At 42.8% G+C, this 14,377-nt stretch overlaps 1 protein-coding gene across 1 annotated transcript in view; it reads left to right on the top strand.

Moving 5' to 3' along the window:
• Positions 1-14,377, top strand: part of PIWIL3 (piwi like RNA-mediated gene silencing 3) — a 34,653-nt gene that overhangs the window by 5,643 nt on the left and 14,633 nt on the right. Inside the window, exons 5-10 of the mRNA XM_027771574.1 lie at positions 1,785-1,973; positions 5,900-6,011; positions 7,536-7,662; positions 9,291-9,408; positions 10,511-10,625; positions 11,800-11,987. Coding sequence (XP_027627375.1) covers positions 1,785-1,973; positions 5,900-6,011; positions 7,536-7,662; positions 9,291-9,408; positions 10,511-10,625; positions 11,800-11,987 — 849 coding nt within the window. The remainder of the gene's footprint in view (positions 1-1,784; positions 1,974-5,899; positions 6,012-7,535; positions 7,663-9,290; positions 9,409-10,510; positions 10,626-11,799; positions 11,988-14,377) is intronic.

The raw sequence follows: 14,377 nt of genomic DNA, 5'->3' as shown, positions 1-14,377 counted from the left end.
CCCACTGACCACAAGCAATTAAGATTTTTGATTTAATGTAAATTTTAAATTAGGTAAAAAGACCCACCTTAAAAATCTTTTTTTTAAGAATTATTTTATTTCACTTTATTTTTTTTTGCTTATTTTAATTTGACCAGAGAGGGATAGAGTGAGAGAGAAAGGGAAAGTGAGAAAGCAAGCTGCAGGATCCAGGACTTGAACCAAGGTGGACCATGTGGGAGAGTCCAGCACCCTTAACCACCATGCCACCTGCTGGCCCCAAAAATCTTTATATTTTTTAAGAGAAATTTTTGCTATAAGGCACGTGAACTCCCTGGAGAGAGAGAGAGAAACAGACAAAGCGAGAAATCACCTCCCTGGGGGGTGTGTGGGGGAACATACCACAAACCCTTCTCCTCCATCCTCCTCTCAGGATTTTGGGCATACACACACACACACGTGCCTAGCATGAATTTCAAGCCGCCGGGTCCGGGACTCGAACCTCAGTCAGCCATGTGGGAGTCCAGTGACATGACCATTACGCCGCCTACTGGTCCCATCCACCTTTAAAAAATCTTAGTATAGAAGCCAGCAGGTGGCGTAGTGGCTAAGGAGCTGGACTCCCACGTGGTGAACCGTATTTTGAGTCCTCAACCGAGCAACTTGAAACTCACCCTGAGCGCATGTGTGTGCATGCCCAAAATCTTGAGAGGAGAATTAAAAAGGGATTGCAGCCTGCCACCTCCCCAAGAGGTGATTTCTCACTTTCTGTTCCTCTGGCAGCACACACACCCTATAGCAAACAAAACAAACCTTAGCATAATAAGCATAAACCTTAAAATATTCAATTGCTTCATAAACCTCTTAAGAGACCTAAATAACCCTCTGAAACTTGGATAATAAATTTCTTTCTGGGGACCAGCAGTTAACATAATGGCTATGTTGCTGGAGGCCCAGGCCCGGACCCGGTGGCTTAAATTCACTCCGGGCGCGTGTGTGTGCGTGCCCAAGATCCCGAGAGGAGAATGGAGGGGAAGGGATTGTGGCGTGGCCATCCCCCCTGGGGGGTGATTTCTCGCTTTCTATCTCTCTGTCTCTCTTTGTCTGTTTGGCGAGCGCACACGCCCTATAGCAAAAACCTCTCCAAAAAAAGAAAAAAAAAATTTCTTTCTAAAGAGATTTTTACCATACCAGGGTAATGTATGTACACACTCAATTTCAGTGTGTACATACATTACTTAGAAGTATACACATTACTTATAGATCTATAATATAAGTAACGTTTAGTTATATCTACAATACATAGAAAAACAGGAGATTTTAAGCCTCAGATGATATAAAATGGTTTAGCAAAGGTGATAAGATGATGCTTATGAGTACACATTTGGTATATCTTTAGTTGAAGTTCCTTCAAAAGATCAGTTATCACTAAAAAGGAGTTAAAATGGATTGACTCTGGCAGCAGGTGGCATAGAAGTTAAGGTGTCTGGCTCTTACATGGACAACTTTGCAGTTCAAGTCTCAGACCCAGTGGCTTAAAGAACATGCTGGACACCTGCCTAGAATCCTGAGAGGAAGATAAAGAAGAGATTGTGATATGGCCATGCCCCCTGGGGAGTGATTTCTTACTCCCCCACCCCCCTGCAAGCGCACATTCCCAACAGCAAACTAAAAAATAAACAAACAAACAAAAATTGATTGACTTCTAAGTGTCAGCTTTAAACTGAGAGCTCAGGCTCTGAGACTTTTGGCTCTGTGTTGAGACCTTGAACCGAACAACTTCATGTAACTTACTCTCTCTGCAGTTTGGAAATCTGGCCTGGTTACATCACTTCTATTCTTCAGTATGAAAACAGCATTACCCTCTGTGCCGACGTGAGCCATAAACTTCTCCGAAAGGAAACTGCATATGATTTGATAAAGAGCCTAACAGGGTCATTCAGAGCTATAGAGCTAATAACTGAGAAATTAGTTGGACTAATTGTTCTTACAAGGTGAGTCTGGTTTTTGTTTGTTTGTTTGTTTGTTTGTTTTTGAGAGGTTTTTGCTATAGGGTGCATGCGCTCGCCAGAATGACAGAGAGAGAAAGAGAGATAGAAAGTGAGAAATCACCCTCCAGGGGGGATGGCCATGCCTCAATCCCTTCTCTTTCACTCTCCTTTCGGGATCTTGGGCACACACTCCTGGCATAAGTTTAAGCCACCAGATCCGGGACTCGAACAGTGGTCGACTACATGGGAGTCCAACAACATAGACATTACGCCATTTCTGGTCCCGGTAAGTCTGCTTTTTAAAAACCTATCAGATCAGGGATCAGCAGGTGGCATAGTGGTTGAAGCACTGGACTCCTACCTGGCCAACCATGGTTTGGGCCTCAGACCTGGCAGCTTGCTTTCTCATTTTCTCACTCTGTGTGTGTGTGTGTGTGTGTGTGTCTATGTCTATGTGTGCATCTCTGGTTTCTCTCTCTCTCTCGCTCTCTGTGTCTCTCTGGTGAGCACATGTGCCCTATAGTAAATTTTACACAATGTTAATACTAAATAAAAGTAAATAATCCTAAAAAACAACCTCTCAGATGATTTTGATAACTTTTTTTTTTCTCTTCCACAAGAGGTATGACCATAGTTTTCTATTAAATCCAAAAGGTTAGGAGTAGAATGTTGTAACAATGGGAAGAATCATTCAATGCTCTTCTTATCTGAGAATATGACTTGGGAGAGGGGTATGTGTCAGCTATAGGCTTGGCTATCCTTGCAGAATTCATCTGCTCTTTTCTGTTGCTTGCACAGAATAGAGTAAGTTCCTTTTATAATTTCTTCTTTCCTTTCCTTCTCTTTGTTGCAGGTGTCAAGTTATTTTAAAAATCAAGGGAACCAGCAGTTAGCGTAATGGCTATGTCGCTGGACTCCCACATAGTCGACCGTGGTTCGTGTCCCGGACCCGGTGGCTTAAAACTCACGCCGGGCGCGTGTGCATGCGTGCCCAAGATCCCGAGAGGAGAATGGAGGAGAAGGGATTGCGGCGTGACCATCCCCTCTGGGGGGTGATTTCTCGCTTTCTGTCTCTATGTCTCTCTCTCTCTGTCTGGCGAGCGCACGCGCCCTATAGCGAAAACCTCTAAAAAAAAAATAAATACTTAATTGTAATCCATCAGCATCTTTCTGTTCATAAGAATTTTTAAAATTTTAATGTCTGTTTTGTTTTGTTTTTGTCATAGGGCATGTACACTCACCAGAAAGAACCAGAGATAGAGAAAGTGAGAAATCACCTCCCAAAGGGAATGGCCATGCTACAATCCTGTCTTCTCCAGCTTCTTCCGATTTTAGGCATGCACACACATACATGTGTGTGAATTTAAGACAGGTCTGGGACTTGAACCATGGTTAGTTATGTGGGAGTCCATTGCCTTGACCACCATACCACCTGTTGGTCCCTGAAAGTTTTTATTTTTAATCTCCCTTCTTACCATAAATCTTAAACCGATCAGAAGATAGATTAAGCAACTAGTTACTTAACCACAAGAACTTGGAAAGGACAAGATGGAGGACTCACACTTTCCAAATTTGCTTTAAAACTTCAGTAATTAAAACAGTGTAATATGGGGACCAGCAGTTGACATAATGACTATGTTGCTGGGCTCCCATGTAGTTGACCACAGTTTGAGTCCCAGACCTGGTGGCTTAAACTCATGCCAGGTGTGTGTGCTTGCGTGCCCAAGATCCGGAGAGGAGAATGAAGGAGAAGGAATTTCGGAATGACCATCCCCCTTGGGGGGTAATTTCTCGCTTTCTGTCTCTCTGTCTTTCTGGTGAGTGCACCTGCCCTATAGCAAAAACCTCTCCCAAAAAAAGAAAAGAAAAAAACAGTGTAATACCAACATGAAGATAGACTTATAAACTGGTAGAGTAGAATTGAGATTCCAGAAGTTAACCCTCATACTTACAGTAAGTTCAATTTTTTAAAAAAATCGCCAGATGTCATATGCACTTGCAAGAGAGACAGAGAAGGAGAAGTGGAAAGGATCCTTCCAATGAAGTATGGTTACACCACAACCCCTTCTCCTCCGTTTCTTCATCCTGTCAAGATTTTTGTTTTTGTTTTTTGCCATAGGGTGCTTGGACTCACTGGTAAGTGACAGAGACAGTGAAAGAGAAAATCAGAAATCATTTCCCAGTGGGCATGGCCATGCCACAATCCCTTCTCCTCCTGGGATTTTGGACACGCCCACATGTGAACCCAGTGTGACACTCAAACCTCCAAATCCAGGACTCGAACCACAGTCAGCAATGTGGGAGTCCAGCTTTTTAACTACCACACCACCTGCTGTCTCCCATTCTGACAGATTTGGGGTACACACGCACATATGCCTAGAACGTTTTTCAAGCTTCCAGGGTTAGGACTCAAACCATGGTTGTCTATGTGAGATCCAGCTCCCTTAACTAGTAGGCTACAGGGCAAGCCCTAGTTGGCTGATATTTGACCAGAGTGTCAAGACAATTCAATGGGAGAAAGACTAGTCTTGTAATAATGCTGCTGAAACAACTATATCTCCACTTGTCCCTTTCTCACATGATATTCATAATTAACTCAAATTTAACTAAAACTTAAATTAAAAAGGGACATAAACATACAAGCTAAAAACACAAAATTCTTAAAAGAAACTGTAGGACTAAAATATTTGGTTTGGGGTTAGGCAAAACCTTCTTAGTAGGATACAAAAAGCATAGGCGATGATAAAAGAAAAATATAATTGGGCTTTAATGAATTTAAAATTGGTCTTCAAAGTACACTGTCAAAAAAAGTGAAAAGGCAACTGACAGAATAGGAGAAAATATTTGCAAATCACCTATCTTACTAGCAATGTGTGTCTATAATTTATGAAGAACACATACAATTCAATAATTAAAAGACAACTTGATTTTAAAGAAAGGGCAAGAGATCTGAATAGACATTTCTCCAGAGATCTTTCTCCAAAGAAAATACATGATTGACCAATGAGTATGTTAAAAAAAAAATGCCATCATTAGCCATCAGGCAAACACAAATGAAAACCATAATGAGATACCGTTCATATCCGTAGGATGGTTAAAAGAAAAGACAGTAACAGGTATTGACGAGGGTATGGAAAAGTCAGAACCAACCCTTTTACTGCTGCTGGGAATATTAAATGGTGCGGCTTCTTTAGATCACAGCCTGGAATTTATCCAAAATGCTGCACGTAACATTATCCCATGACCCAGAAATTATTATATAACTATTTCTTTTAGTAACAGAACCGAAAGAAATGAAAGCATATATTCCACTAAAACTGGTACATGAATGTCTATAACATTATTCATAATAACCAAAATTGTAGTAACCCTTATGTCCCTCAGCTGGTGAATTGATAAACTAAATATTGATATGTTTATACAATGGAATATTATTTGGAAATAAAAAGAGTGAATGAGCCTTGAAACCATCATGCTAATGAAAAGAAATCAGCTGTGGGGGTGGAGTGGGTCAGGAAAGATCACACATAGTATGCAATTTCTATGAAATGTACAAAGAGGTAAATATCTAAAAACAAAAAATAGGCTAGTGGTTGCCTAAGAGATGGGAGATTTGGGGAGAAATGAGGAGTGATTGCTCGTGGTTATGGTGTTTCTTCCTGGATGAAAATGTTTTTAAATTGTATTGATGTATACAATATCGATTGTATATCCACAAAGTTGTTCAACTTAAAAACGTTGGCTTAGGCACTTAAATGGGTGAATTGTTCAGTATGTGCGTTACACCTTAACAAAGGTGATCTATCCTGCAGTGACTTGTAGGATTTAAAACACTTTATTTAAAACCAAAAACAAAATCCTTATTTCCGATGTGATTTCATGCAATGCACACATTAGGAATAATATCATATATTGCAATTATTCCACAGATACAACAACAAAACCTACAAAGTGGATGCTATTGACTGGAAGCGGCGTCCCAGTGATATATTTGAAAAATCAGATGGCACCGAAATCACCTTTGTAGAATATTATAAGCAGGTATAAAATTTTGTTTCTTTAAAAATACTTAAATTGTAAAATAATTTTCTTATGTGATCTAGTTACATATACTTCTCTCATCTTACTTAGACACTTGAATATACTTATGCTACATAAATATATATATATATATATAATATGTATGTTTGTTCTATCTTTGGGAGATTATAGCTTGGCTTATATCTATTATCCATGTATTCAGCTGCCTCTATATATAGAATAATGTCATTTACTTCAAAGGGCTCCAATATAGCCTGTCTTGTCAGTCTTTAAAGTGGCCATAGTAATTTTCAAAAATAATTGCACTTTAACCATCATGCCACCTGCTGACCCTAGCCTTTTTCTTTTTTCAAATAATTACTTTATTTATTTATTTATTTATTTATTTTAATTTGACCAAAGAGGGACAGAATAAGAGAGAAAGAGAGAGAAAGTGAGAAGATGAGCTGTCCAGGACTTGAACCACAGTTGGCCATGTGGGAGTCCAGCCCCCCTAACCCCCACGCGCCCTGCCAGCCCATGTTCTTTTTTTTTTTTTTAAGATTTTTTAAATTTTAACTTTATTTTAATTTGACTGGAGAGGGGCAGAGTGAGAGAGAGCGAGAAAGTGAGAAAGCAAGCCATTAGGTCCGGTACTCATTGGCCATGTGGGAGTCCAACACCCTTAACCACCATGCCACCTAACGGCCCCCTTAGTGTTATTTGTTTCCTGCTTTCTGTCTCTCTGTCTCTCTCTGTCTCTCTGGTGAGCGCACGCGCCCTATAGCAAAAACCTCTCAAAAAAAAGAAAATTATAAATGATTCCGGAGTAATGTTTAGTGAGATCCTACTCTCTTCAGCCACATGTGCTTGTAAGATAGATAAAAGATGCTATAACAGGGCCGGCAGGTGGCATAATAGTTAAGGCTTTGTACTCCCATGTGGCTGACTGCAGTTTGAATCCCCGACCTGGAGGTTTGCTTTTTCATGGTCCTCTCATTCTGCCTCTCATTCTCTCATACTATTTCTGGTCCAATTAAAAGTAAATAAAATAAAATAAATAATTATTTTTTTAAAAAAGATGGTGTAACCCACAAGACACCGAGATTAAGAGAATTTTAAGAGTATTTTCAATGTATTCCTTTTTTTTTTTTTTTTTTTTTTTTACCATAGGGTACACACACTTGCCAGAGAGAGATGGAGGGACGTTAAGAACTCATCCCTCAGAGGGAATGGCCACGCCACGTTCCCTTCTCCTCCGTTCTCCTCTTCGGTATTTGGGCTCACCTGTACCCAGTCGGTATGATTTATAAGCCACTAGGTCTGAGACTCAAACCGTGTTTGGCCGCATAAAGTTCAGAGCCTCAACTACCACGCCACCTACTGGCCCCTCCATGCATTCTCAAACTTGGGGGAAACAATACCATGATCACGCCTTTGGGTCTTCATTCGAGATTCTAAAACATGCACTTTTGTGCCTATTTATGCGCTGTTACTAAGGTTTTGCTCACAGTCACGTCAGTCTTTCTTGCTTCTGTTGAGCAGCACTATAAAGAAGTGATCACCGACTTAGATCAGCCACTTCTGATCAGCCAGGGCAAATGGAAAATGGGTCAAAAGGACACGGACCGTGAGCCCATACTGCTGATTCCTGAGCTGTGCTACCTGACAGGTACTGTGTGTTTGTGTAGGCGCTATAGCAGAAAACTCCTCCTTAAAGTTACAGCTGTCATTATGCTTAAAAGTGCTTTATGAGGGACCCGCAGGTGGCGTGGTGGTTAAGGTGCTGGACACTCCCACATAGCCAACCATAGTTCAAGTCCTGGACACGGTGGCTTGGTTTCTCTCTCTCTCTCTCTGCCTCCCTCTCTCTGGTTAAATTAAAAGAAATTAATGGGGACCAGCAGTTGGCGTAATGGCTATGTCACTGAACTCCCATGTAGCAGACTGTGGTTCAAGTCCTGGACCCGGTGGCTTAAACTCACACCGGGCATGTGTGCGTGTGTGCCCAAGATCCCAAGAGGAGAATGGAGGAGAAGGGATTGTGGCGTAGCCATCCCCCCGGGGGGCTGATTTCTCACTTTCTGTCTTTGTCTCTTTCTGTCTTTCTAGCAAGTGCATGCGCCCCATAGCAAGAAAACCTCTCAAAAAAAGAAAGAGAATAAGTAAATTAAATTAAATTTTAAAAGGAGTGATTTTTGGAGCCAACAGGTGGCGTGGTGATTGGGGTACTAGATTCCCACATGGCTAACCACAGTTGGAATCCTAGACCTGGTGGCTTGCTTTTTCACTTTCCCTCTCTCTTTGATGAGAACCCATAGCAGGATTTAAAATAATAATAAATAAAATTTATATTTTTTTAAATTATTTTATTTCATTTTATTTATTCATTCATTTATTTTAATTTGACCAGAGAGAGAGAGAGGGAGGGAACGTGAGAAAGCAAGTCACCAGGTCTGAGACTTGAACCATGGTCAGCCATGTAGGAGTATCCAGCGCCTTAACCACCATGCCACCTGCTAGCCCCTATATACATACATACATACACACACATACACACACATATATATGTATATATATATATTTTGTTTGTTTGTTTTTTTTGAGAAGTTTTTTCTGTAGGGCACGTGCGCTCGCCAGAAAGAGAGAGACAGAGAGACAGAAAGCAAGAAATCACCCCCCTGGGGGGGATGGCCACACTGCAATCCCTTCTCCTTTCTTCTCTTGGGATCTTGGGCACACACACACACGTGCCTGGTGTGAGTTTAAGCCACCGGGTCCGGGACTCGAATTGTGGTCGACTACATGGGAGTCCAGCGACATAGCCATTACACTAACTGCTGGTCCCTATATGTATATGTGTTTTTTTTTGAAGTGCAGCTTTTTCACAGAACTCCACGTGACCCAGGGTTGTATCCTCTTAGATTGGTTCTTCTAGATACCACAGTGAAGTCTCTGTCTTTTCTTCGTCTTTTTTTATTATTTTTTTTTAATTTGCCAATGGATGTATGTACTCTCAGGGGTGGGGGAAAGAAAGTGAGAAAGCACCTCTCATGGAGAATGGTCATACCACAATCCCTTCTCTTCCATTTTTTTCTTCGTTTTGGGATTTGGGGCACACATGCATACACGCCCAGTGTGTTTTTCAAGCCACGCAATTCAAAACTTGAAGCCCCAGTCATCATATGGGACCCAGGTCCCTTACCCACCATGCCACTAGCTAGTCCCGATTAAGTCTTCTCTGGAGTAGATATATTCTTGTTTGCCCAGCTGTACTTCTTGGGGTTTTTTTTTTTAAAGGTCTAAGCAGTGAAATAAGTACAAAATACTGGGTGATGAGAGACTTGGCTGCTCATATGAGGTTGGATCCAAAAAGAAGGCAGTATGAACTAGCAAAGTTCGTCGATTCCATGCAAAAGTAAGTGCTCCTCTCTGGGTGCGTTTGTGTGTACGTGTGTATAGTGTGACGCTGAAGCAGGACCTGCAGAGATCCCTTATTGTTCAGATTTTTCTACTAGAAAATGACGATTGGGAAGAAAATGACATTTGGGGGAGTGGCACTAGTTTTTCTGTCACTAGTTTTTTTGTTTTTTGTTTTGTTAAACTTTTTTTAAAAAATAATTATTTTATTTAACTTTATTTATTTATTTGTTTTAATTTGACCAGAATAGCAGGGGAGGGGGAGAGAGACAGTGAGAAAACAATCCTCCAGGTCCAGGATTCGAACTGCTGTCGGCCCTGTGGGAGTCCAGCGCCCTGAACCACCATGCTGCCTGCCGGCCCCCTGTCATTAAACTCCTAAGAGACCAGGAAGAGGGTGGTTAAAGTGCTAGATTCCTGTGTGACCGACCACAGTTTGAGTCTTGGACCCAGTGGCTTTAAAATCACATCAATGCATGTGTATGCATGCCCAAAATCCCAAAAGGAGAAAGGAAGAGAAGGGACTGCAGTTTGACCATTCCCTCCACACACACACACCCCCAAGGAGGTGATTTCTCACTTTTCCTCTCTCTGTTGAGCTTACATGCCATGTGGCAAAAACCTTTAGAGACCAAAAGGAGAAAGATGAGGGGTCAGGAGGTAGCATAGTGGTTAAGGTGCTGGACTTCCACATGGCCGACCATGGTTCAACTCCTGGACCCAGTGGATTCAAAATCATGCCGAGCACATGTGCGTGTGTGCTTAAAACCCAGAGGATGTTGCAGAAGGTATTTCATCATGGCCGTCCAGGTGATCTCTTACTTCTTCTCTCTCTCTCTCTCTCTCTCTCTCCAGCAAGTGCACGGTCCCTATAGGCAGAATCTCTCTCTGATAAAGGGGGAGAGGTTAAGTAGAAAGTTCTAAGCGCCCACACAAATGTGAGAACAATGCCAAGGAGTGTACCTGGAGCATCTCGGTGCTGAGAGTAGTTAGTAACGAACCTCGGGTTGGAGGAAAATGGCTGTACATCTTGAAAGTGGCTCATTGCTGCTGCTTATTTTGGTTGGTTTGACTGTGTTGGAAACATTTTCTTATTTCAGAAATGAAGCCGTGCAGAAGGAGCTTCAGTTCTGGGATCTGAAATTCGACAGCAACTGCATGTACATCTCAGGAAGGGTTTACCGTGATAAAAGAGACAGCCAAAACACAAATTTGGTAAGAGGTGCAATATCGCCATGTCATAGTTGGATCAAATAAAGAGTAACACAAAAATAACTAACTCAGGGACCAGCAGTTAGCGTAATGGCTATGTCGCTGGACTCCCGTGTAGTCGATTGCGGTTCGCATCCCGGACCTGGTGGCTTAAAACTCATGCTGGGCACATATGCGTGCGTGCGTGCGTGCGTGCCCAAGATCCCAAGAGGAGAATGGAGAAGGGATTGCGGCGTGGCCATCCCCCCTGGGGGGTGATTTCTTGCTTTCTGTCTGTCTCTGTCTGTCTGGCAAGCGCATGTGCCCTATAGCAAAAAAAAATTCTCAAAAAAAAAAAAAAACTCGGTCATCCTAGGAACTATGACCGCCGCTCTCTTTCCAGGCTCTGTTTTTTGTTTTTGTTTTTGTTTTCTGGGTGAGAGAGTAAGCAGACAGTAAGAATGCATGTAAAGGGCTTGACATATAGTAACGTCTGTACTTTTGTTGTAGATGTTTGCTCTAGGGCCTGTGTGCTCACCAGGGACAGAAGGAAAGTGAGAAATTACCCCCCCAGGGGGTTAGCCACATCCCATTCTCCCCTGCTAGGATTCGGGGCATGCACGCACACACGCACACACACACACACCCTGCGTGCCCTTCAACCCTCCAGGTCCAGGACTTGAACTACTCAGCCAGTCATGTGGGATCCAGCTGTCCCAACCTCTATACCGTCCGCTGTCCCTTAATTAAAATCTCTTAACATCTACGATACAATTCCACTTTTAGGGGCCAGCAGGAGGTACAGTGGTTTGGGTGCTGGACTTCCACATGGCCGATCGTAGTTTGAGTACTTAAAAATCACGCTGGGTGTATGTATGTGTGTACGCCCAGAATGCTAACAGGAGATTGGAGGAGAAGGGATCGTGGCATGGCCATCCCCCCAAAGGGTGATTTCCCACTTTCCCTCTCTCTTTGTTTCTCTCTCTCCAAAAAGCACAAGCGCCCTGTGGGGAAAAAATTTAAAAAAAAGAATTCCATTTTTACTCATCTTAAGCAAAAAATGAATTCAGTCATTAACTAAGTGTGTGACTGTAATATTTCAATAGGAAGTAGCATAGATTGACAATGGAAAGGGCCATGGATAATGTTGATCTTCAAACAATAAAATTTTATGTGGTATCTTGTAATTGTTTCGCAGAATTATGTTGATCCACCCAAACTACTATGGACAAATGGATTATTAAAGAATAAGCTAGCTAGACCAAAGTCACTAGATCGTTGGCTATTACTCTATCCCCCTGGAGATCACAGACTAGCCAGTGACTTCATGAAAAACCTACAGAAGATCACAATTCCCATGCACATCGATGTGAAAACAGCACGTATGTAAGTAGAGCAGTTTCCTTCCAATCTGAAAACGTCGTTAGCAATCTGAACATGGAATCACTGAAATATTAAGATATAAAATCAGTTACTTTTGAGGCCAGCAGTTGACTGGCCCCAAATGGCTATGTCGCTGGACTCCCATGTAGTCGACCGCAGTTCAAGTCCTGGACCCAGTGGCTTAAACTCACGCCAGGCACATGTGTGTGTGTGCCCAAGATCCCGAGAGGAGAATGGAGGAGAAGGGATTGCGGCATGGCCATCCCCCCTTGGGGGTGATTTCTTGCTTTCTGTCTCTCTGTCTCTCTGTCTATCTTTCTGGCAAGCTCACGTGCCCTATAGCAAAAACCTCTCCAAAAAAAAAAAAAAAAATCAGTCACTTTTTTTGTCAAAACTTTAAAACTTTGGGGGCTAGCGGGTGGCATAGTGACTTACAGTGCTGGGCTCCTGCCTGGCCCACTGCGATTTGAGTCCTGGACCTGGTGACTTGGAAATCATGCCTAGTGCATGTGCATGCATGTCCAAAATCCCAGGAGGAGAAGGGATTGCAGCCATCCCCTCAGTGAGATGATTTCTCACTTCCCCTCTCACTGCTTCCCTCTGTCTCTCCAGCGAACACATGTGCCCTATGGTAAAAACCTTTAAAAACAAACAAACAAACAAAAAAACCTTTGTAAGTTTGTGAATATAGTCCAATTTCCTTCAATCAGCAAATATTAAAACAGGCTTATTGTGACCAGCAAGTGGCATAGTGATTAAGGGCACTAGACTCCCACGTGGCCAGCCACAGTTCAAGTCCCAGACCCGGTGGCTTGCCTTCGCACTTTCCCTCTCTCTCTTTCTCACTCTGTCCCTCTCTTGTCAAATTAAAATAAATACATAAATAAAGTGAAATAAAATAATTCTTAAAAAAGAAAGCACACAAGCTTATTGTACTATTTGAGAGTGTGTGCCTTTTAGAATGCATGTTGAGGAAGGCATGAGAATTGCCAACTTGAGGCAAATGGATGAGGAATTTTTTTTTGCGAGGTTTTTGCTATAGGACGTGTGCACTTACCAGAAAGACAGAGACAGAGACAGAAAGCGAGAAATCACCCCCCAGGGGGGATGATTATGCCGCAATCCCTTTTCCATTCTCCTCTTGGGATCTTGGGCATGCACGCACACGCACCCAGTGTGAGTTTAAGCCACTGGGTCCAGGACTCGAACTGCGATCAGCTACATGGGAGTCCAGTGACATAGCCATTATGCCATCTGCTGGTCCCCGGATGAGGAAATAAGAGCCAGTTTCCGGGGCCAGCAGATGGCATGGTGGTTAAGGCACTGGCCTCTCATGTGGCTGACTGTTATTGGAGTTCTGAACCCGGCAGCTTGAAATTCACACCAGGCTTGTGTGTGTGCATGTCCCAAATCCTGCGAGGAGACTGGATGAGAAGGATTACAGTGTGGCCATCCCCGTGGGGGCTGATTTCTCACTTTTCTTCTCCCTGTCTCTGTCTGGCAAGCACACACCGCCATGGCAAAAACTAAACAAAACGAAACAAAAACTAGCTCTATTTTTTTGGTTTTGGTTTCTGGTTTTTGCCGTAGGATGCATGTACTCGTCAGAGAGAAACAGAGAGAAACCAGCCCCCAAGGGAAATGGCCTTGCCACAATCCCTTCTCTTCCATTTTCCTCTCAGGATTTTGGACACGTATACACGCCCACATACCCAGCGTGATTTTCAAGCTGCCGGGCCTGGTATTTGAACTGCACATTTGACCATGTAGGAGGTCAGCACCTTAACCTCCAGGACTTCCAGCCTCCTAAGTGGTGGCACATGCCCAACTACGAGGTTTGAATCTCGAACACGGCAGCTTGAGAAACATGCCAGATACGCATGTGTGCGTCCAAAACCCTGGAAGGAAGAGCGATGGAGGAGAAGGGACTGCGGCACGACCATTCCCCATGGGGGGGGGGTGCTTTCTTGCTTTCTCTTTCTCTAACAATTGCATATGCCCACTAACAAAAGTTTTCAAAAAGACAAAAGAATTATCATTCATTTTTTTAAAGAATTATTTTATTTAACTTTATTTATTTATTTATTTTAATCTGACCAGAGGGACGGGGGGTGGGGTGGGGTGGGAGGGTGAGTGAGGAAGCAAGTTGCTAGGTCCAGGACTTGAACTGCAGTCAGCCATGTGAGAATTCAGTGCCCCCAGCCGCCACACCACCTGCTGACCCCAAGACAAAAGAAGTATTATGTCCTTATTTGTGAATTCCATACTGCGACCAGTAAATCCATTATGTTGCAGACAGTACTGTCAATGTCCAAGATTTTAGTCCATCTCTCCAAATGAAATGACTGAACTCAGCAACCCCAGGGGGCATGGCCACACCACAAAAGGGGGAA

This window comes from Tupaia chinensis, unplaced genomic scaffold (genome assembly GCF_000334495.1).
Source record: "Tupaia chinensis unplaced genomic scaffold, TupChi_1.0 Scaffold000226_1, whole genome shotgun sequence".
NCBI lineage: Eukaryota > Metazoa > Chordata > Mammalia > Scandentia > Tupaiidae > Tupaia > Tupaia belangeri.
Note: the sequence above shows the minus strand (reverse complement) of the source record. Positions and strands in the feature narration are given on the sequence as shown.